The 16734-nt window shown below is 45.8% G+C and overlaps 2 protein-coding genes across 2 annotated transcripts in view; one reads left to right on the top strand and one right to left on the bottom strand.

Moving 5' to 3' along the window:
* The window catches only part of LOC141775661 (P2Y purinoceptor 1-like), a 47468-nt gene that overhangs the window by 2070 nt on the left and 28664 nt on the right, over positions 1–16734 (bottom strand). The window lies entirely within an intron of this gene.
* On the top strand, positions 142–15874 carry LOC141775643 (serine/threonine-protein kinase 35-like). The gene is made up of 3 exons (XM_074649222.1): positions 142–894; positions 2799–3531; positions 14892–15874. Exons 1-2 carry the CDS (start codon positions 348–350, stop codon positions 3506–3508), a joined length of 1257 nt encoding a protein of 418 aa, XP_074505323.1. The 5' UTR covers positions 142–347; the 3' UTR covers positions 3509–3531; positions 14892–15874.

The raw sequence follows: 16734 nt of genomic DNA, 5'->3' as shown, positions 1-16734 counted from the left end.
GTGCCCTTGGCGCGGAGAAAATCGTCCAATCATTCTGCCTTGAATTAAGTAAGAAAAACTGCTCCTGAACAGGAGCCGGCTCTTATCGTTCACTTAAAAGAGCCGGCTAAATGAACCGGCTCGTTCCTGACAAACACATCACCATTCGACATTACAGGTTTTATTTTGAAGGTCTTGACCGGAAATGTCTTTCTATATCGTCGCTGTGTTGTTTAGCCTCCTAAAAAAACCTCCACCGTCACTTTCTCTGCTGTTCAAAGAAGAGAGCGGACGCCGCTGTCGCTGACAACATGTGGACATATTTATATGTAACGTTTGACTCGTGAAGGACTCTCTCTGGGGGACGGATGGAGGGGGGGACAGCCGGTGGTGGGGACAACTGGCGGAGACGCACGAGGAGCGCGCGAGCAGCCTGCCGCAAACAACAAACCGGAGCGCGAGCTGACGAGTCCCCCAACGTGCTCCGGAGCGTGAGCGTCGGCAACACGGAAGAAGAAGACGGTCCTGACCTGGAGGAGGAGGAGGAGGAGGAGATCTGCGGCCTCTTCAAGCAGCAGCAGCACGGCGGCGCGGCGGAGCAGCGACGGGTCGTCATGGCGCCCCGCTACAACCTGCTGCGGGAGGTGGGCCGCGGGACGTACGGAGTGGTGTACGAGGCCGCGGCCCGGAAGACCGGAGCCAGAGTCGCGGTGAAGAAGCTGCGATGTGACGCGCCGGAGAACGTGGAGCTCGCGCTGCAGGAGTTCTGGGCGCTCGCGAGTCTCGAGAAGCGGCACGAGAACGTGGTGCAGCTGGAGGAGTGCGTGCTGCAGAGGAACGGCGTGGCGCAGAAGATGAGTCACGGGAACAAGCGGTCCAAACAGTACCTGCGGCTGGTGGAGACCTCGCTCAAAGGTGTGAGGCTCTTTAGCTGTGTGTGACTGAGCTGGTCGAGATTAATGCCGAATTAAAGAGCGACCCTTCATGCCCTAGGGTGCTTCAGAAACTAGCTGTCATGTTTGGTGGTCAAACGTTATGTCCAATGTAATGTTAAATTGCTGGATATTTACATGGAGTTCTGACGTCTTGTCCCAGGCAGAAGGAGGCTAGTCATGTTTTTGTCGCCATGACACAGGCTTGCTGGGGGGGATGGGTAGATTCTGTGAGGAGGGAGCTCCTGAGGCTCTTGGACTCACTAAAATGGAGTCTGCTGTGTTGGCTGTGTTCACAGAGGTGTTTTACACATTCCTCTGACGATCAGTGCACTTTAGTAGCCACATCAACAAAGTCTGTGCCCCTTTTTAAGCCTGTCTTCATGTGCTGGTTCTCTTAATGCTTCCTTATCAAGTTCAGGTGTTGTGGTTTCTATGATGAATCGCATTATGGTAATGTTGTGAACAGAATGATTTATCTCAACTGTCACTCCAAACCACTGATGAGTGTCCAGCTGTAGCTCCTTTTTATAGTAGTTGCACTTGATCTGTTCCCAGGTATTTGAAATATGCATCCCAATCAATGACCCATATGGAGTGGTTTTAGCATCATGAGTAGAATATGAATAATGGATTCAGCTCAGTTAATTTGGCTTACGGTGGCTCGTTAATGGTGAATTTTTAACTTTAACCGTCAGTTTGACACATTGTTCTTATTGCAAATCTGGTTCTGCAATGTGTCAGCATGTTGTGATTCCGATAAACACCCGCCCACACGGAACCTTTTACAAGAAACACCCTGATGCAGAAAGGCAGGGCACAGCCAAAGAGATTGGAGTAGAACACATTGTTAGAGTCCACAATCACTGGCTGTTATGCCGGGATCAGACTACACGATATTTTTTGTCTTTGACGATGGTCACCATGTCAGATCTAACAATCACAGCGCCATAAACTCTTGGCAGTGTCTTGGTCGGGTGACTGGCAAGACTACACGTATGACCACGATCCAATCATGGCACGTCGTATTCCGCGATCATGCGCGAGGTTCAGAGGTCATCGGGGAGGCGGTTGAAGCAACTGTCAATGCTCGGGTAATGATAATTTAGCATATTCCCGCAATTGGGACCGTGATATGCCGGCATATAGCTAGCATATCATAGCATATCTACTCACCTGGTTGATGAAGTGCTTCTGCCACTTCTCGCAAACATTTTTTTTTTTTTTACTCTGTCATGGTACTCCCTCGACAAAACGTCAAATAGGCAGGGGAGCAGTCGCCACAACTTCGTCAGTTTCGTTGTCCCACCTGACAGCAGCAAACTCGGCATCCCTCCTCCTTTTCGCCATGTTCGTTTATTACCAAGTGACCTGACTGCGACTGCGTGCTGGAGAGAGCACCTGATTGGTCAACGCAAATGGAACACGTCGTTGGAGATATCACACTAGGCGTGTCAAGACGAAAAATTCGGGCAGGCTAGACTTTTCCTCGGGGTGTCGTGGGGCGTCCCAGACGTGGCGACGGTTGTCGTGTACTATGTCACGCTACACGAGATAAGAGAATCGATTTTCACACACAACACGCATTTATCGTTCCCGATCCCCTACGATGGCCGTGTCGGGTTATAATCGGGCAGATATCGTGTAGTCTGATCCCGGCATTAGGAAACATTTAATCATCTCAACCTGGTATCAAATGGTAACAATTATTCACATACAACTGCATGAAATAATCCCAAAAATGAATCTAAAAACCACATCTGTAGCAGGCGGCCCAATGTATTTTCTCAGTGAAAATAAGTGATCATTATTGGTTGGTTTTAGCTAACTTGGAGTAGTATGTGTCATTGCATCACTGTGTGCATGACCGATGTGCATCTGTTGCAGGTGAGCGAGTGCATGGTCCTCCGGAGGAGCCTTGTTACCTCTGGTTCGTCATGGAGTTCTGCGAAGGCGGCGACCTCAACCAGTTCATCCTGTCTCGAAGGCCCGACCCGCGGACCAACAACAGTTTTATGCTCCAGCTGACCAGCGCCGTCGCTTTCCTGCATGAGAACAACATTGTCCACAGAGACCTCAAACCTGACAACATCCTCATCTCGGAGAAGTCAGGGACTCCGGTCCTCAAGGTGGCCGACTTTGGCCTGAGTAAAGTTTGCGCCGGTTTAGGAAACACCTACGAGGGCGAAGAAAAGAACAAAAACATCAACGTGAACAAGTTTTGGTTGTCGTCGGCGTGCGGCTCAGACTTCTTTATGGCTCCCGAGGTGTGGGAGGGCCACTACACAGCCAAGGCTGACATATTTGCCCTCGGCATCATCATCTGGGCCATGTTGGAACGAATTACTTTCATTGACGCCGAGTCTAAGCGGGAGCTGCTGGGTACATACGTGAGACAAGGAGTGGACATTGTGCCGGTGGGCGAGGCACTGCTAGAGAATCCAAAGCTGGTACTGAACATACCACAGAAACAAAGGTCATGCATGTCCGACGGAGTGAGGAAGCTGCTGCAGGACATGCTCGCCGTCAACCCTCAGGACCGGCCCGATGCTGTCGAGCTGCAGGCCAGAATGGACCAGGTCATGTGTGCTGCATGACCCTCGACCAGATCGTTTTACAGGTGCTTATGTCTTTTATCTTCATATAATCACCACATTGCTTCTTTGAACTTTCTAATGTGCTGTCTGTTCTGCTATCTGCCTTGTTTATGAATTACTGCACCTCCAATTTGATGTGGGAATAGTAATTGTATGTGGTTCACTGTAACTAAAGAGCTGAGAGACTCAAGTATGACTAATCATTCACACAATTGAAAAAATTCTTGCAGGCAGAATTTTTTTTAAGTATCATTCATTTTATTTATTCTTTAATATTTATGAATTTTGTTTTATTTCTTAATTTATTATTGACTGACTCTGACTGACACATTGACCGGAAAATCACTCTTACTTTGAAGTCAGTTCTTGGTCGCTTTTATTTTGAAGCCAGGTCTTACACGCTCTTACCGTAATGTCTAGTATATGCTAGGGATGTCACGATACCAGAAATCTAGTAGTCGATACCAATACCAGTGAATTTCCACGATTATCGATACCCAATTTGATACCACGGTACAAAAACCAACAACAACAACAATAAATCCCATGTAATTCAACACGCACTCTTTTATTAAAAACATTTGAACATTACTAAAAACAGAGGCATGTAGCCTTTTAAGTAATAAATAAATAGAATTGACCCATTTCGTTCATTTTGGCATATCAGCAGCATGTAATCAATCGATAGTCAGACGACGGTCGCTACATACTGACCGTGAATGCATCTGGTCTGTCAGCTCAGAGTATCAGGTGTCACACACGGGACAAGAGAGTTGACAGACCGAGAAATGGCAGAGGTTCTGTTGTCGAAGTGAAAAGCAAACGCACCTATTTGGCAATATTTCACGTTTAATCTCAATGCTATAAGGGAATCATAACGTTAATGAGGTAATCGCAGTGAGATGGATGGAGCCGTCACAGCCGGTGTGCACAGAGCAGTGGTGCCAGGTAGACCCCCGCAGCGGAGCCACGCAGCGAAGGCGCTACCAGAGAGGCCAGACACACCGCCACCCGGCGGTAAAGATCGGAGTCAGCGCTCTGCACATGTTGACCGTCATCTTTTCTTGTAAAATGTCCGATGTAATCGGTGTCACCGGTGTTGTCACAAGTTTATTAACCGGTGAGAATTTTTCTTCACCGTCACATCCCTACCAATGACCTTTACAGGCATCGTACGGTACCTTTGGTACGGTAGAAAAAAAGTACCGTCACGTTTTTAGAATTTGGGCATCGACTTGGTACCGAAGTATGGGTTCTCGTGACATCCCTAGTATGCACTAGGAATGGGTCATGAGTTTCGTAAAGTCGTTAAATTATTAAAAATCAAATAGTTTATGCGACTATTCGTAAAAAATATCTATATTTCCCTTGTATTAACCGTCGCAGGTTTTTCCCCAAATTCTGTGTATTCCGTTTTTATTTTTCTGAATTCTGTGTTTGAGGATTGATGCACATTTAGTCATCAGAAAAAGTGCCTAATCATGTGGTGGATGAATAAAATGTCAACAATTCCTAAGAATATATTCAAAATTGTATGAATTTGATGTGAATTGACAACATGGCACTATTTTTTTTTTGTCAGTGAAGTTGCTTCAATACAGCTATTAAAAAAAAACGTTCCGTCCGTTTGTAAAATAAAGTGTTCTAAATTTAGCTGTTGGTGTCGAATTCCTCAGGTTTTTGGAGGACTGACCGGTGACCCCCTCTCTCAGGTTTCCCCTCAACCTGTGTCTAGCGCCCTCATTGGCTGTAGCTCCTTAACAGGTCACACATTAAGCCCGCTAGGTGATGCATCGGCGAGCACCGAGCCAACGCCAGTTTGCCTCTGATCTGGCGCTTTTGTTGAGAAGCTCCAAAAACTGTTGGCGAGTGTAAAATCAGGTCTAAAGTCGTGTAGTGTGAACTACGCTAGTCGTCTGAGAGGACCGGACAGGAATGTGTGTGTGCATGCTTATGTATGTATGTATGTGTGTGTGTGTGTGTGTGTGTGTGTGTGTGTGAGAGCAGCAGCTGGGCTCGCTCTCGGTGAAACACAGAGGAGAGAAGGGAGGCAGCGTGCCCGTAAATGAAACCAAAACACAGCGGCATCGTTGTTTCTGCTAGTCGACTTAGGTAATGTGAAAAAAACGCTTGTAATGGCAGGGAAACCCCAATTTTCATAAATTGCATCCACATTTTGGCAAATTCCACGCTATTCCGCGATTTACAGTTGATTCCATTTTTATCAACAGATTACATCTGCATAGCAGGAATCATAGGAACCTATAATATACACGTACCGCAAAACTACACGGGGGCTAGTTTGACCTTCTTTTTTTTTAAGTGGAGGCTGGCATCTTCCATCACCGTTTCCGACCTCAACACGTATAAACTCGCTTTGGCGCTTCATTTCTTTCACTCTCTGCTGGCTCTTTCCCTGTCACCTGCTTCCCTCCAGATACAACCACACACGCGCCATACGCACATCAATGCTCGTACGCCACGCACACATGCGCCCAGGAGAGTGCGCCTGTGGGAGGAGCCACAGAGAAGCAAGTCTCATGCCGGCGGATTTAAGAAAAATGACAATTAATATTTATACTCGATGTTGGCGATATAGTCATTTACTACATCCCACATAGAGCAAGCCGCGATACATTGAGTATATCAGATATCTTGCCCGTCCCTACTTATCAGCATGGCTCTATCCCTTGGACACTCTTTCATATGCAGATATTTATGGTGTGTTAAAAGACCTGTGGTAATGCAGGCAAAAAATCATAACTGTCAAATATAAAGATTGTTTTAATGTCCTAGAACATGTATAGTACCACTAGGGATGTCCCGAGAACCGATACTTGCAAATCAAGTTGATGCCAAAATTCGTAAAAAAAACGTTAGGGCACTCGTTTTTCTTCTTCAGGGTCGAGACTAACTGTCCCATCGTCCCGGGGGACTATAGAAAAATGTCCTGATAATGCTACATTGTAAACAACAGATCTGTGTTGAAACGGGCTGGAGGAGAGCTAAACGTTAGCTGTTATCAGCCGGTGGGCAGCAGCACAGTCCTGCTTGGCTAAATGACAGAGCAATCGGCTAATGTACGGAGGTCAAATTGAGTTACATTATGATGTGTTCAAGCACTATTCAGTAAAAATGAATATTGGGCGAAGTGCGAATGTAATCTTGTAAAATGTAGTTTTTGGCGAGAAACTTGAGACGGATCATCAGGGGTTAGTAATAAGTTTTCCAAATTCATTATGCAAACTGTAATAAGAATGTATGTTGAAGTACATGGGGTTTACTGTTTTGTTTTTGTGTTTTACCGTGGCATCAAGTTGGGTATCGAGAATCGTGGAATTTCACTGGTATTGGTATCGACTACTAAAATTCTGGTATCGAGACATCCATAAGTACCGCTGACTGCCTATGGCCATTTCTTAATAATATAACTTATTCTGAGAACAACAATATGTGACGTGTGTCTAACGCCCGCGACAGATTGGGCACATCAGGAGCGCTTGGCGGCTGCATGATTCACGCGTCAGGTGTTCAGACCAGCTGCGTTTCTGCTGCTGCAGCTACTACTGCCAGCCCTTTCTTTCTACATAGTTTGCCTTTCATAATGGCCATTCTATTTCATTATAAATGTCATTTATATTTATTTTAGACAGAGAAAGGTTAAGAAATGTGTGGTAATTTGTAAATAATAGTAATAATCCAAAATTAAAACCCCATGCTATATTCATTCATTGAGCTCTGCAAGTCATTGCATGTTCTACAACACTGTCCTGCAAATATTTCAGAATAAAAGCCTTGTGTTAACAAATGAAGGAATTCTGTCCACAGAAAAAAAAACGCTTGAGGGCTTTTATTTTGAAATGAAAGCAGGAAGTGTTGATTTAAAAATAAATCTTTACTTTTTTTCATCTCCGTAACATTTTCTACAGATAGAGACATCGAAACTGTATTAACGTTGCTGGTATAATGTCAATATGTTGTCAATAGATCACTTTCACTATCTGTTATTGCTGTGAACCGCGCACGTGAGACGCGGGCTGTGTGGCTGAAATAAAAAACAACAGGTAACGCAGCCGAAACGCGCCGCTCACGCGGGCGGTCTGTCCTGGGCTTTAGACATGTTGAGACTATGCCACTAGCCTGTTAACGGGTGAAGTTACCTTCTAATGTTCCCACTGTTCTGATGTCATGAACTACAATCAGGAAACATCTTGCAAGGAATTGCGTTTGATTGTGCCTTTTGATATAATTAATATTATTTGGTTGAAGTTCAGTGTTGTGTACAGTTGCCTGCAGGGTTTTTAGTTCTCAGGGACTAATGTAAACACTTGTGAGAAGTTTAAATGCTCCACATTCATACCTAAATCGTTGCCCTCGGGTCTGTTCATCCCTGTAATTTGAAGGCTGTCAGTCAGTTGCAAAAAATGACATTTGCAGCGTGCGGTGTCCTGACATGTTCCATGGAGTTTATTTATGTGTGCCAGTGAATGGTAAAGAGGGAGGGTGGGGTTGCTTTTAGTGTCCTGCCCCGAGCACATGTTGAGTAACTTCAGTGACTGCCCTGAGTGTATAGTGCTCTCGTACTGACTTATGCAACCAAAGCCTCAACCGCCCCCCCCCTGGCCTGCCGGTCACAAATCCATCAGCACACAGATGCCTGTTGTTTTTTAAAGAGGTTGAGTGAGCCTGTATTGGCGCCTCCTGTTGTTTGGTACTTAAATCGTTCATGTTACTACATGTATGATGGTGAGCCGCTTATCTCTTAACTGAGCTCCCGGAATCACTTTCTCGTGTGTATGTGTTAAAGACATTGTATCACACTTTTTGGCCATTGTTTGTTCTTGTTACGTCATGTGCCTTGCTCTCTCTTGTAGGGGGGGATGGGTAGGAGTGCATATTATGTGAGCAGGGTGTGGGGGGTAGGAGCTGCAAACATCCCAGCTGACCTGCCCTCTCCCGCTCTGCTTTCTGCCCTGTCATTCTGCTGACCGGCACTTTCACCAGTTGAATTGACAAACATTGCTGGCAAGAAAATAATGAGTTGCAGTTTATTAAGAAGTTCCTGTCAGCACTGATCCAGAGAGCCTCAGCACACTCCTTACACTTCCAGGTGGTAGTCTGATTGACCTGCCTGGTCTGCCTGCAGTGCACACAGGTCTTAGGTCCATACCTGGCCCTCCAGCTTGCATCAGGTTGATCAGAGATTGCCACGGATAAGTGGCCACTTTGCCTCGGTAGGAGGAACAGCAGCTGTGACTGCACACAACTGGGCTGTGAGCTCCTGCAGGAAGGCCCTGTGGTTCATGGCTTCCTACTGCTTCTCTCTGCAGAGCTCCTCGTCTGTTGCCGGGGAGGATGCTCTTCACGCTCTTCAGGCTCATCATCACTGTAAAACAAATAAAAATCATTAGAAATATTGATGGTTTGAAATGTCCGATCATATACACCGATCAGCCATAACATTCAGACCACTGACAGGTGAAGTGAATAACGTTGATTATCTCGTTGCCATGGCACCTGGTAGTGGGGGGGATATATTAGACAGTAAGTGAACATTTTGAACTTTGTGTTGGAAGCAGGAAAAATGGGCCAGCGTAAGGATGTGAGCGACTTTGACGAGGGCCAGATAGTGCTGTCTAGACGACTGGGTCAGAGCATCTCCAGAACTGCAGCTCTTGTGGGATGTTCCCGGTCTGCAGTGGTCAGGATCTACCAAAAGTGGTCCAAGGAAGGAAAACCGGTGAAACGGCGACAGGGTCAGACCCGAGGCTCATTGATGCACGTGGCGAGGTGAGGCTGGCCCGTGTTGTCCGATCCAATAGAAGAGATGATGTACCTCAAACTGCTGAAAAAAGTTAATACTGGTTCTGATAGAAAGGTGTCAGAACACACAGTGAGGAGCAGTTTGTTGAGTATGGGGCTGCGTATCCGCAGACCGGTCAGGGTGCCCGTGCTGACCTAATGTTATGGCTGATCGGTGTGTGTATGGTGGGCAACATGCAGATTTGATTAGGAATTACAAAGGATCAGGCTGATTCAATACTGAATTCTAGGGGTGTGACGATTCACTCAGCTCACGATATGATACACGATATTGGGTTCACGATCTCGATATGATATTATAACAATAATTTTAACAAATTAAAATATATGACTGTGAAAAAATGGCTTTTTTTATTCAAAAGACATAAAATGCAAAACAATGCTGTTGTTTGCCCTATAGTTCCATTTTTTATGGTGTCAGTCCTTCCTCCTGTCCTCTGCTGATGTCACTCACTGCAGCAGGTAATATTAGGGCTGGTATGGGGGGGGGCTTTGTCTCAGCCAGCTGATCAGGTCACCAGTAAGATACATGACAAACTAACCTAAACAGTTGGACTACACGGCCTACTGCCAGCTTTAGTTTCAGTCTTGTGTAGCCGAGGGTTACGCTGCTCCTATACTTTATGAAGATAATAAATTAATAACACAGAGCCTCCATAGTCTTCACCCTCATCAATAACAGCGCATCACCGCTTCACGTCTTCCCTTCCTCCCTTCACAATAAACTCCCCAGACACATACACTGAAACACGGCTTACTAGAGGGAAGTAAAGTCATTCACAACTAAAGAACTTACATGTGTTTACAGTTAGCTGTTAGCCGCTGAGCTAACGCACTCTGCTTGTGTAAACAGCAGCAGAGGATGACAGACTACACACAGAGCAGATTGAAACGTTGCTTTCCTTCATGTTTAACCGTTTCATCGTGTTTATGCTTGTTGAACAGGTGTAATAACATATCATGGCTTTACACTTGCAAAGTTTTATTGCACTTACAGCAACAGGCATAGTTGTCAACTCGTCTCCACCTCGGCCTCTCTGATCAGCTGTTCACTGACTGCGCTGTGTGTGTGTGTGTGGGGCTATGAAAGGAGGCTGGGTCACGGGCAGACATGGCTCTCGGGGTATGACACATACGTAGTGTAACTGAAGCTCCGGCCGTGCGTTGCAGTTGGTTCAATTTCGGCGAGGGCAGACCAGATTTTACTGCAAATGTGTTGTACCCCCAAAGATATGATGCGTACTCTGCCTCCTTCCATAGGCCTTGAACAGCAGCAGGGAGAGGCTGCAGCTTCAGCGCCAGAGCTTGTATGTATGTAGCACCTATTATGCCATGATATCGCGATTCAGTTTTTTTGTCTCGACGATGCATATCGTCACGTTTTTATATCGCGATATTTCGGGGCATGATATTTCGTCACATCCCTACTGAATTCACATTCCATAAAATGCTCTGACTGGATATCTGATCTGGATAAGGACAAACGCATGTTAATGCAAGTGTAGATGTACTCGGAGAGCATTGTAAGTGGAATGCCGTCCAGTTGGTCAGAAGTGGAGGTGGTCTGGCTCACATTGTGATCAGATCTCAGTCTAAAACAATGCCGATCGTAACACAACTGTTAAATCAGATTGGACTCCGACACAGTGATCCGTTTCTCTCTAGCAGATTGCGTCATGTCAATTTCAGGAGTCGTATTCTTCCAGTTAACCATTCATTCATATTATATCAATAATTTAGGTGTACAAACTTTATAGTGTTGAACCAGAAAACTTCACTATTTGGATCGAGTAGCTTGTGAAATAAGGTGTGCTAATAATAACCTTTCAGCATATTGTAATTCAAGTGTTCTGAGAGATAACTAGACTTCTCCTCCTCATGGCTCTGTTTTCAGGCTTTAGTAAATCTAACCCGTGACGGGAGACTTTGACCAATCACAGGTCATTTCAGAGAGAGAGAGCGTTCCTATTGGCTGTGCTCCGGTCATGTGAGCGATGCTTGGTATTCCATGAAGAGGTCTCAAAATGGGTGCCGGTCAAAAAACTTTCTCATTTTACAGCTAAACCGTGCACTACAAGATGATTCTGAAAACATTTGAGGAGAGAAATAGACATTAACGTAACAGAATATTGATTCCTATTTGATCAGCGCTGCCTAGTTTGACCGTTTGGTCGGAGTTTGCGAGTGATTGACAGCCGGCTCCCATAGACGGCAGCTGGACAGCAGACCTCAGATCAGCTCTTACTGCTTGTTTTCCTCCGGTCTGTGAAATCTTGCCGCTGCCGTTAGGGACACCGGAGGATACAGAGGCTTATGATTTTTTTCATGTTACCTGTTTCATGTACTACTGTCAGGATATAGCGACCGTTTTATAACAATAACTTTTTTCAATCATATTTGCTCCAATCAGTTCATCTTTAAATGATGTACATGTGTTGGTACCGCTAGGGATAAGTGAGAAAATGGGTTTGTGATTTGGGTGAATTAACCCTTTTTAGAGTTTGTCTTCTACATTCTGGATCATTTTTCAGTAGTATATATAAACAGGATCAAAGACTTTGGATAGAGGCAGTCCAGAGCATGTCGTCATGTTAAGTACCGACCAGCCCAGCTACCAGCAACAGATTGTGCTCTGTTACAGTCAGGTGGCTCAGGGTGAATCCCGACTCTGAATCCGTCAGATGAGTCGGCACTGGCCATTAAAACGTGTTGCCTCTACGGGCTGCAGGATGAAGCTCTGAATCCCTGCCTGAAGCTCTATAAGACAGTTATGTAACAGTGAGTGTGTGAGGGAAATCTATGACGGCAAAGCTGAGCACAGACTATCTGTGACTGACGAGCCGAGCGGCTGCACATCTCCAAACACACCAGTGCCCCTCTCGCACGATGCTGCAGGGTCAGATTTAACAAAGGACCGTTTGTGCTGCAGGATTCACCGGAGGCTCTGGCTCCTCGCTGCTGCTCGGTGGCTGATGATAATCCTCAACACACAATGCTTTACAGACTGGCACGCTGTCAGACACATTAACTGTGTTGATGGGAGGTGGAGGGCGGGACCTCCCAGGCTATTTGGAAGTGTTTGTGGCCCTGTAGTCAGTTGCCCCTGTCAGTGTGACTGACGGTAGGCCTGTGACCTCACCTGATGGTCTCTCCCACCACACCTCACATGCTGAATAAATGCGTTTACTGCTTTTAGTTGTGCTGGTTAGGGTAAGGGGCTAGGAAATACTAAGGGTGCTCCGATCAGCATTTTTCGGGCCGATCGCTGGAAGCAGAATCTATTTGCAATTTTTCTGAGCCGGTCAACATGCGATTCTCGCTCTCTCGCTCTCTCGCTCTCTCTCGCTCTCTCGCTCTCTCTCGCTCTCTCGCTCTCTCGCTCTCTCTCTCTCTCTCTCTCTCTCTCTCTCGCTCTCTCTCGCTCTCTCTGTGTGTGTGTTGGTCCACATGTCTTGGAAGAAACAAATTTCCCCAAGGGGACAATAAAGCGTATCGTAATTTCAGTTCATAATCGATGTCACCTGATCGGCCTTTATAGAGACCACCGATCAAACTATATAGAACAATAACGATCGGTGACTGACTGATCAGAACATCCTGAGGAAATACATTATGTCAATGAGCGTCCTCACAAAGATAGAAGTACAAGTGTGTATGTGTGTAGCATTGCTATAAAAGAGTCTGAGACAGAATGCTGCAGCGACTCAGCAGATCTGTGTGTTTATAGGCTGCTGCAACCCTCACGTCCTCACTGCTGCACAATAAGACTCAGTGTTTCAACTCAGGTTGGTAGAATGTTAGGAAGGTCTCTCCAGCCGTCTCTATGCCACACATACCATGTGTGTAAAGCAGCTGGCTGTTGGGTGAAATCCTCCGGGGGGGGGGGGGGCTTCAGTGTCTCCTCAAGGAAAACACAGTTTGTTTATAACAGAACTGCTGACAGATGTTCCTCAGGCAAATAAATATGTATCAGGGGAGCAGCACAGTGTTGGAGGTCAAGATATCAGATACATGAGTGACAAAGAGAAAAGTGTAGAGCAGTGGTTCCCAATCTATTTTCCTTGAAGCCCCCCCCCTGCACGTGGATCTAAGAAAGCAGAGCCCCCTACCTCACTTCTTTAATGAATGTGTTATCTTTAAATAAATGTAATTTATCTTGCTGTTAGACATATTAATACGGACAGTCATGTAATATTACGTCACAAAGGCTGCTGTATAAGCTGTGTGTTTACTACGTGTTTATTTGCATATCGGGCGGGGAAGTGAGATCAGATCAAAAGTGATCACTGAAGAGACGCATATGGAGACGCATTCTAATGCCAGTTGTGAACAGACGTACCTGTGATCCGATCACTGTGGACGCATGTTAATACCAGGTCTGAACGGGGCCACACTGTTTACAGATGATAGTCAGGATGTTTACATGCACACAGAAAACAGGTTACTCAGAGAAATCGTGTTACACAGGTAATCAGACAACACACTACATGCTCTGTAGTAGGGATGTCACGGTACCAGAAATCTAGTAGTCGATACCAATACCAGTGAATTTACACGATTCTCGATACCAATTCGGTACCACGGTAAAAAAAAACAATCAATCCCATGTAAATCAACACGCACTCCTTTATTAAAACATTTGAACATTATCAAAAACAGAGGCATGTAGCCTTTAAGTAATAAATAAAAAGAAACGTCTGTTAACATTGTAAAACAGAACAGAGGCATGTAGCCTTCAAGTATTTAAAACAAACAGTATTGTCTGGATGTCTGTCTTTGAGGTGCTTTGCTAGATTGGATGTATTTCCTCCTTTAGAAAGAAAAGTACGACGGCACCCTTTCTGCACCGCATTCTGGTTTTTGCAAATCTATTGTAACGTTGCGTGTGGTTAACTTGTAGAAGAAGGGAGACTGGAAACGGTTCCTCTTTTGCTCTCAACAGAGCCGGATTTATTCCCTGCCGCAGCTCACAAACTACCCGGAGTTGGAGGTGTGTCGGAAAATAATAACAACTGGCCGGTCGGTCGCTCAGCGTTTTCGCTCTCGTTCATTGCACGTAGCTTAGCTAACTAGCCAGATGCCTTCTTTCACGTCTCGTGTTGTTGTTTTTTTTCCGTGCTGTTACAGCGTTCTTCTTCTTCCTTCATTTCACGGCAGATGAGAACACTTGTAAGCGTATACTGCCCCCATTAGATCCGGAAGAATCGCATCTCCAGTACCTCCGATCCGGTACCAAATGACAATTACAGGCATCATTCGGTACCGAAGAAAATGAGTACCGTCACATTTTTAGAATTTTGGTACCGAGTTGGTACCGAAGTATCGGTTCTCGTGACATCCCTACTCTGTAGTAACCTGTTATACGTGCAGCAGGTCCGTAATCCTTCCAAAACTCTATTCCAGAGATTAAAATCAGCAGTAATCCAGCCACAGGCATGCTTCTTTATAATCCAGGCTAACATGTCCCACGTAGACATATTGTAAAAATCTCAGTTTTGTGCCTGTTGCTGTTGATTCACTTGTTTTTTTTTAATGTGATTTTTCTTGTGTTTCTCTGCAGACTTGTGTTTGTCCCGGGAGCTGCTGCTACATCAGTGAGGGTCTCACTGTTTTAATCTGAAGACTGTGAAGATAAAGGAGAAGCAAAAGGAAAACACGTTACTCCTGAAGTTCGGATGCTGAAATGGGATTTTTATGTTTTCTGTGAATTTGTTTACACCGAAGTCATCTGCCAATACTGCTAGAGAATGTTTGTCTTTGCCCCCTGAATATTCTAATGAAGCCAGAAATGGTACGTCTGCTGCTTAGTGGGGAAGTTTGGTTAAACTGACGTGGCCGTGAAAGAATAGAGTACTGGAGAAATTCCCATCAGAAAAAACACATTGGTGACACTGCTGCTGAACTGAGGACGGTGCGTCGATTGACTCCCTAAATTTAAGCTAAGGTGCAGCGTTGGTTTATTATGTGTTAATCTTTATAAACAGATTCTGCATTTGTACTTAAAATCTGTCGGCGACGGGACAAGATGTCGGTATCGGAAGCGTTCTGGTTTCCGTTTGATCATATGTCCACGGGGGCGATCATCACTGACGTCAGATACACACCACTACTGGAATCCTCTCGCTTCATGTGGCGGAGTTTCTGTTATTTATTTTGTCTAAAAACTAAAGTGAAGTCCGGTCTCATGTCAGATGTTTTACTCTGCTGACAGTTAGGATTGTATTCCCCGTGCTTACCTGCCCCGTGGTGGTGTATTTCCTGTCAGTTGCCTGTCGTCCCCAACTAGTAAACATCATCGCCACGTGTTGCCCTCGTGAGATTTGACGGCTTTATGCACTTAACAGAAAACACAACGTCAACACCCTTTTTTCTATTGTTGGGGGTTTCTCCAGACGTCTGGTTGGTTTACATGGAAGTACACTACATAGGAGTCATGGTTAGTTATTAGGAGGAAGGTGGTGATATGTGTAAAGTCGTGGTATATGTACTTTTATATTGCGATATTGAAAATCCTGTGAAAACAGTAATAAAGTGATAAAATAGTCCCGCTCATTGATTCACAGCATTGCCTACACTGTCCTGAAGCATCCAGAGCTTTTAAGGTGATAGTTGCCTTAGTATGAACGATGATGCCGAATTTGTAACCGGTCGACAAATTTCTTTAGTCTCACAGTAAAAAATCCTATATCATATCACCCGACACTACTGGCCACTGAATAGTTCTACATATTTTTAGCCTGGGTTTTTGTTTTCTTCATAATTCTGCCACCTTTCTAATAGGGATGCACCGATACCATACCAGTATCGGGTATCGGGTATCGGGTCCGATACTGTGCTCATATACTGGTACTCGCAAAATGGCACCGATACCACTTTACTGCAGCGTGACGTTAACCTCACGTCACCATCTTTCGGGTCGTCACGTTCCACCACCCCAACGGTGCGGGCGAGACAGACCGGTGGTGCGCCCGACCCCGCTAGGCCGGGATCCCACCTCAGCCGGCGCGCGCCGGCCCTCACTATCATTGCGCAACAGTTTTTTTTGCCACAGACCCCTTGCGCCTTTTACGTGGGCCGCTGCACGACTGTTGACCGGTGCGCACTGAGGGCAGTCCGCCCCGGTCGACAGTCGCGCATGGCGCTCCGTCACGGTGCCGTGAGGTCCGGGCGGGGAGCGCTGTAAAGCTACTGCCGCGAGCCACCTTCGCCCCGAGCCTTTTCAAGCCGGCCAAGAGCCGGTCGCAGCGCACCGCCTCATATGCGGGACTCCCCAGCCTGCCGTGTGTCGCTCACACCCTCCAGCTGGCTGTTAACGAGGGTCTTTTGGCACAGAAAAGTAATCATATCGGTACTCGGTATCGGAGAGTTCCCAAATGTAAGTACTTGTCCTCGGTCTGAAAAAC

The sequence above is a fragment of the Sebastes fasciatus genome, chromosome 1 (assembly GCF_043250625.1).
Source record: "Sebastes fasciatus isolate fSebFas1 chromosome 1, fSebFas1.pri, whole genome shotgun sequence".
Taxonomy (NCBI): domain Eukaryota; kingdom Metazoa; phylum Chordata; class Actinopteri; order Perciformes; family Sebastidae; genus Sebastes; species Sebastes fasciatus.
Note: the sequence above shows the minus strand (reverse complement) of the source record. Positions and strands in the feature narration are given on the sequence as shown.

Coding starts and splice junctions, on each gene's coding strand:
- LOC141775643 (XM_074649222.1), top strand. CDS start 348: ATGGAGGGGGGGACAGCCGGTGGTGGGGACAACTGGCGGAGACGCACG. Junction 895..2,798: donor GGTGGAGACCTCGCTCAAAG/GTGTGAGGCTCT, acceptor CATCTGTTGCAG/GTGAGCGAGTGCATGGTCCT.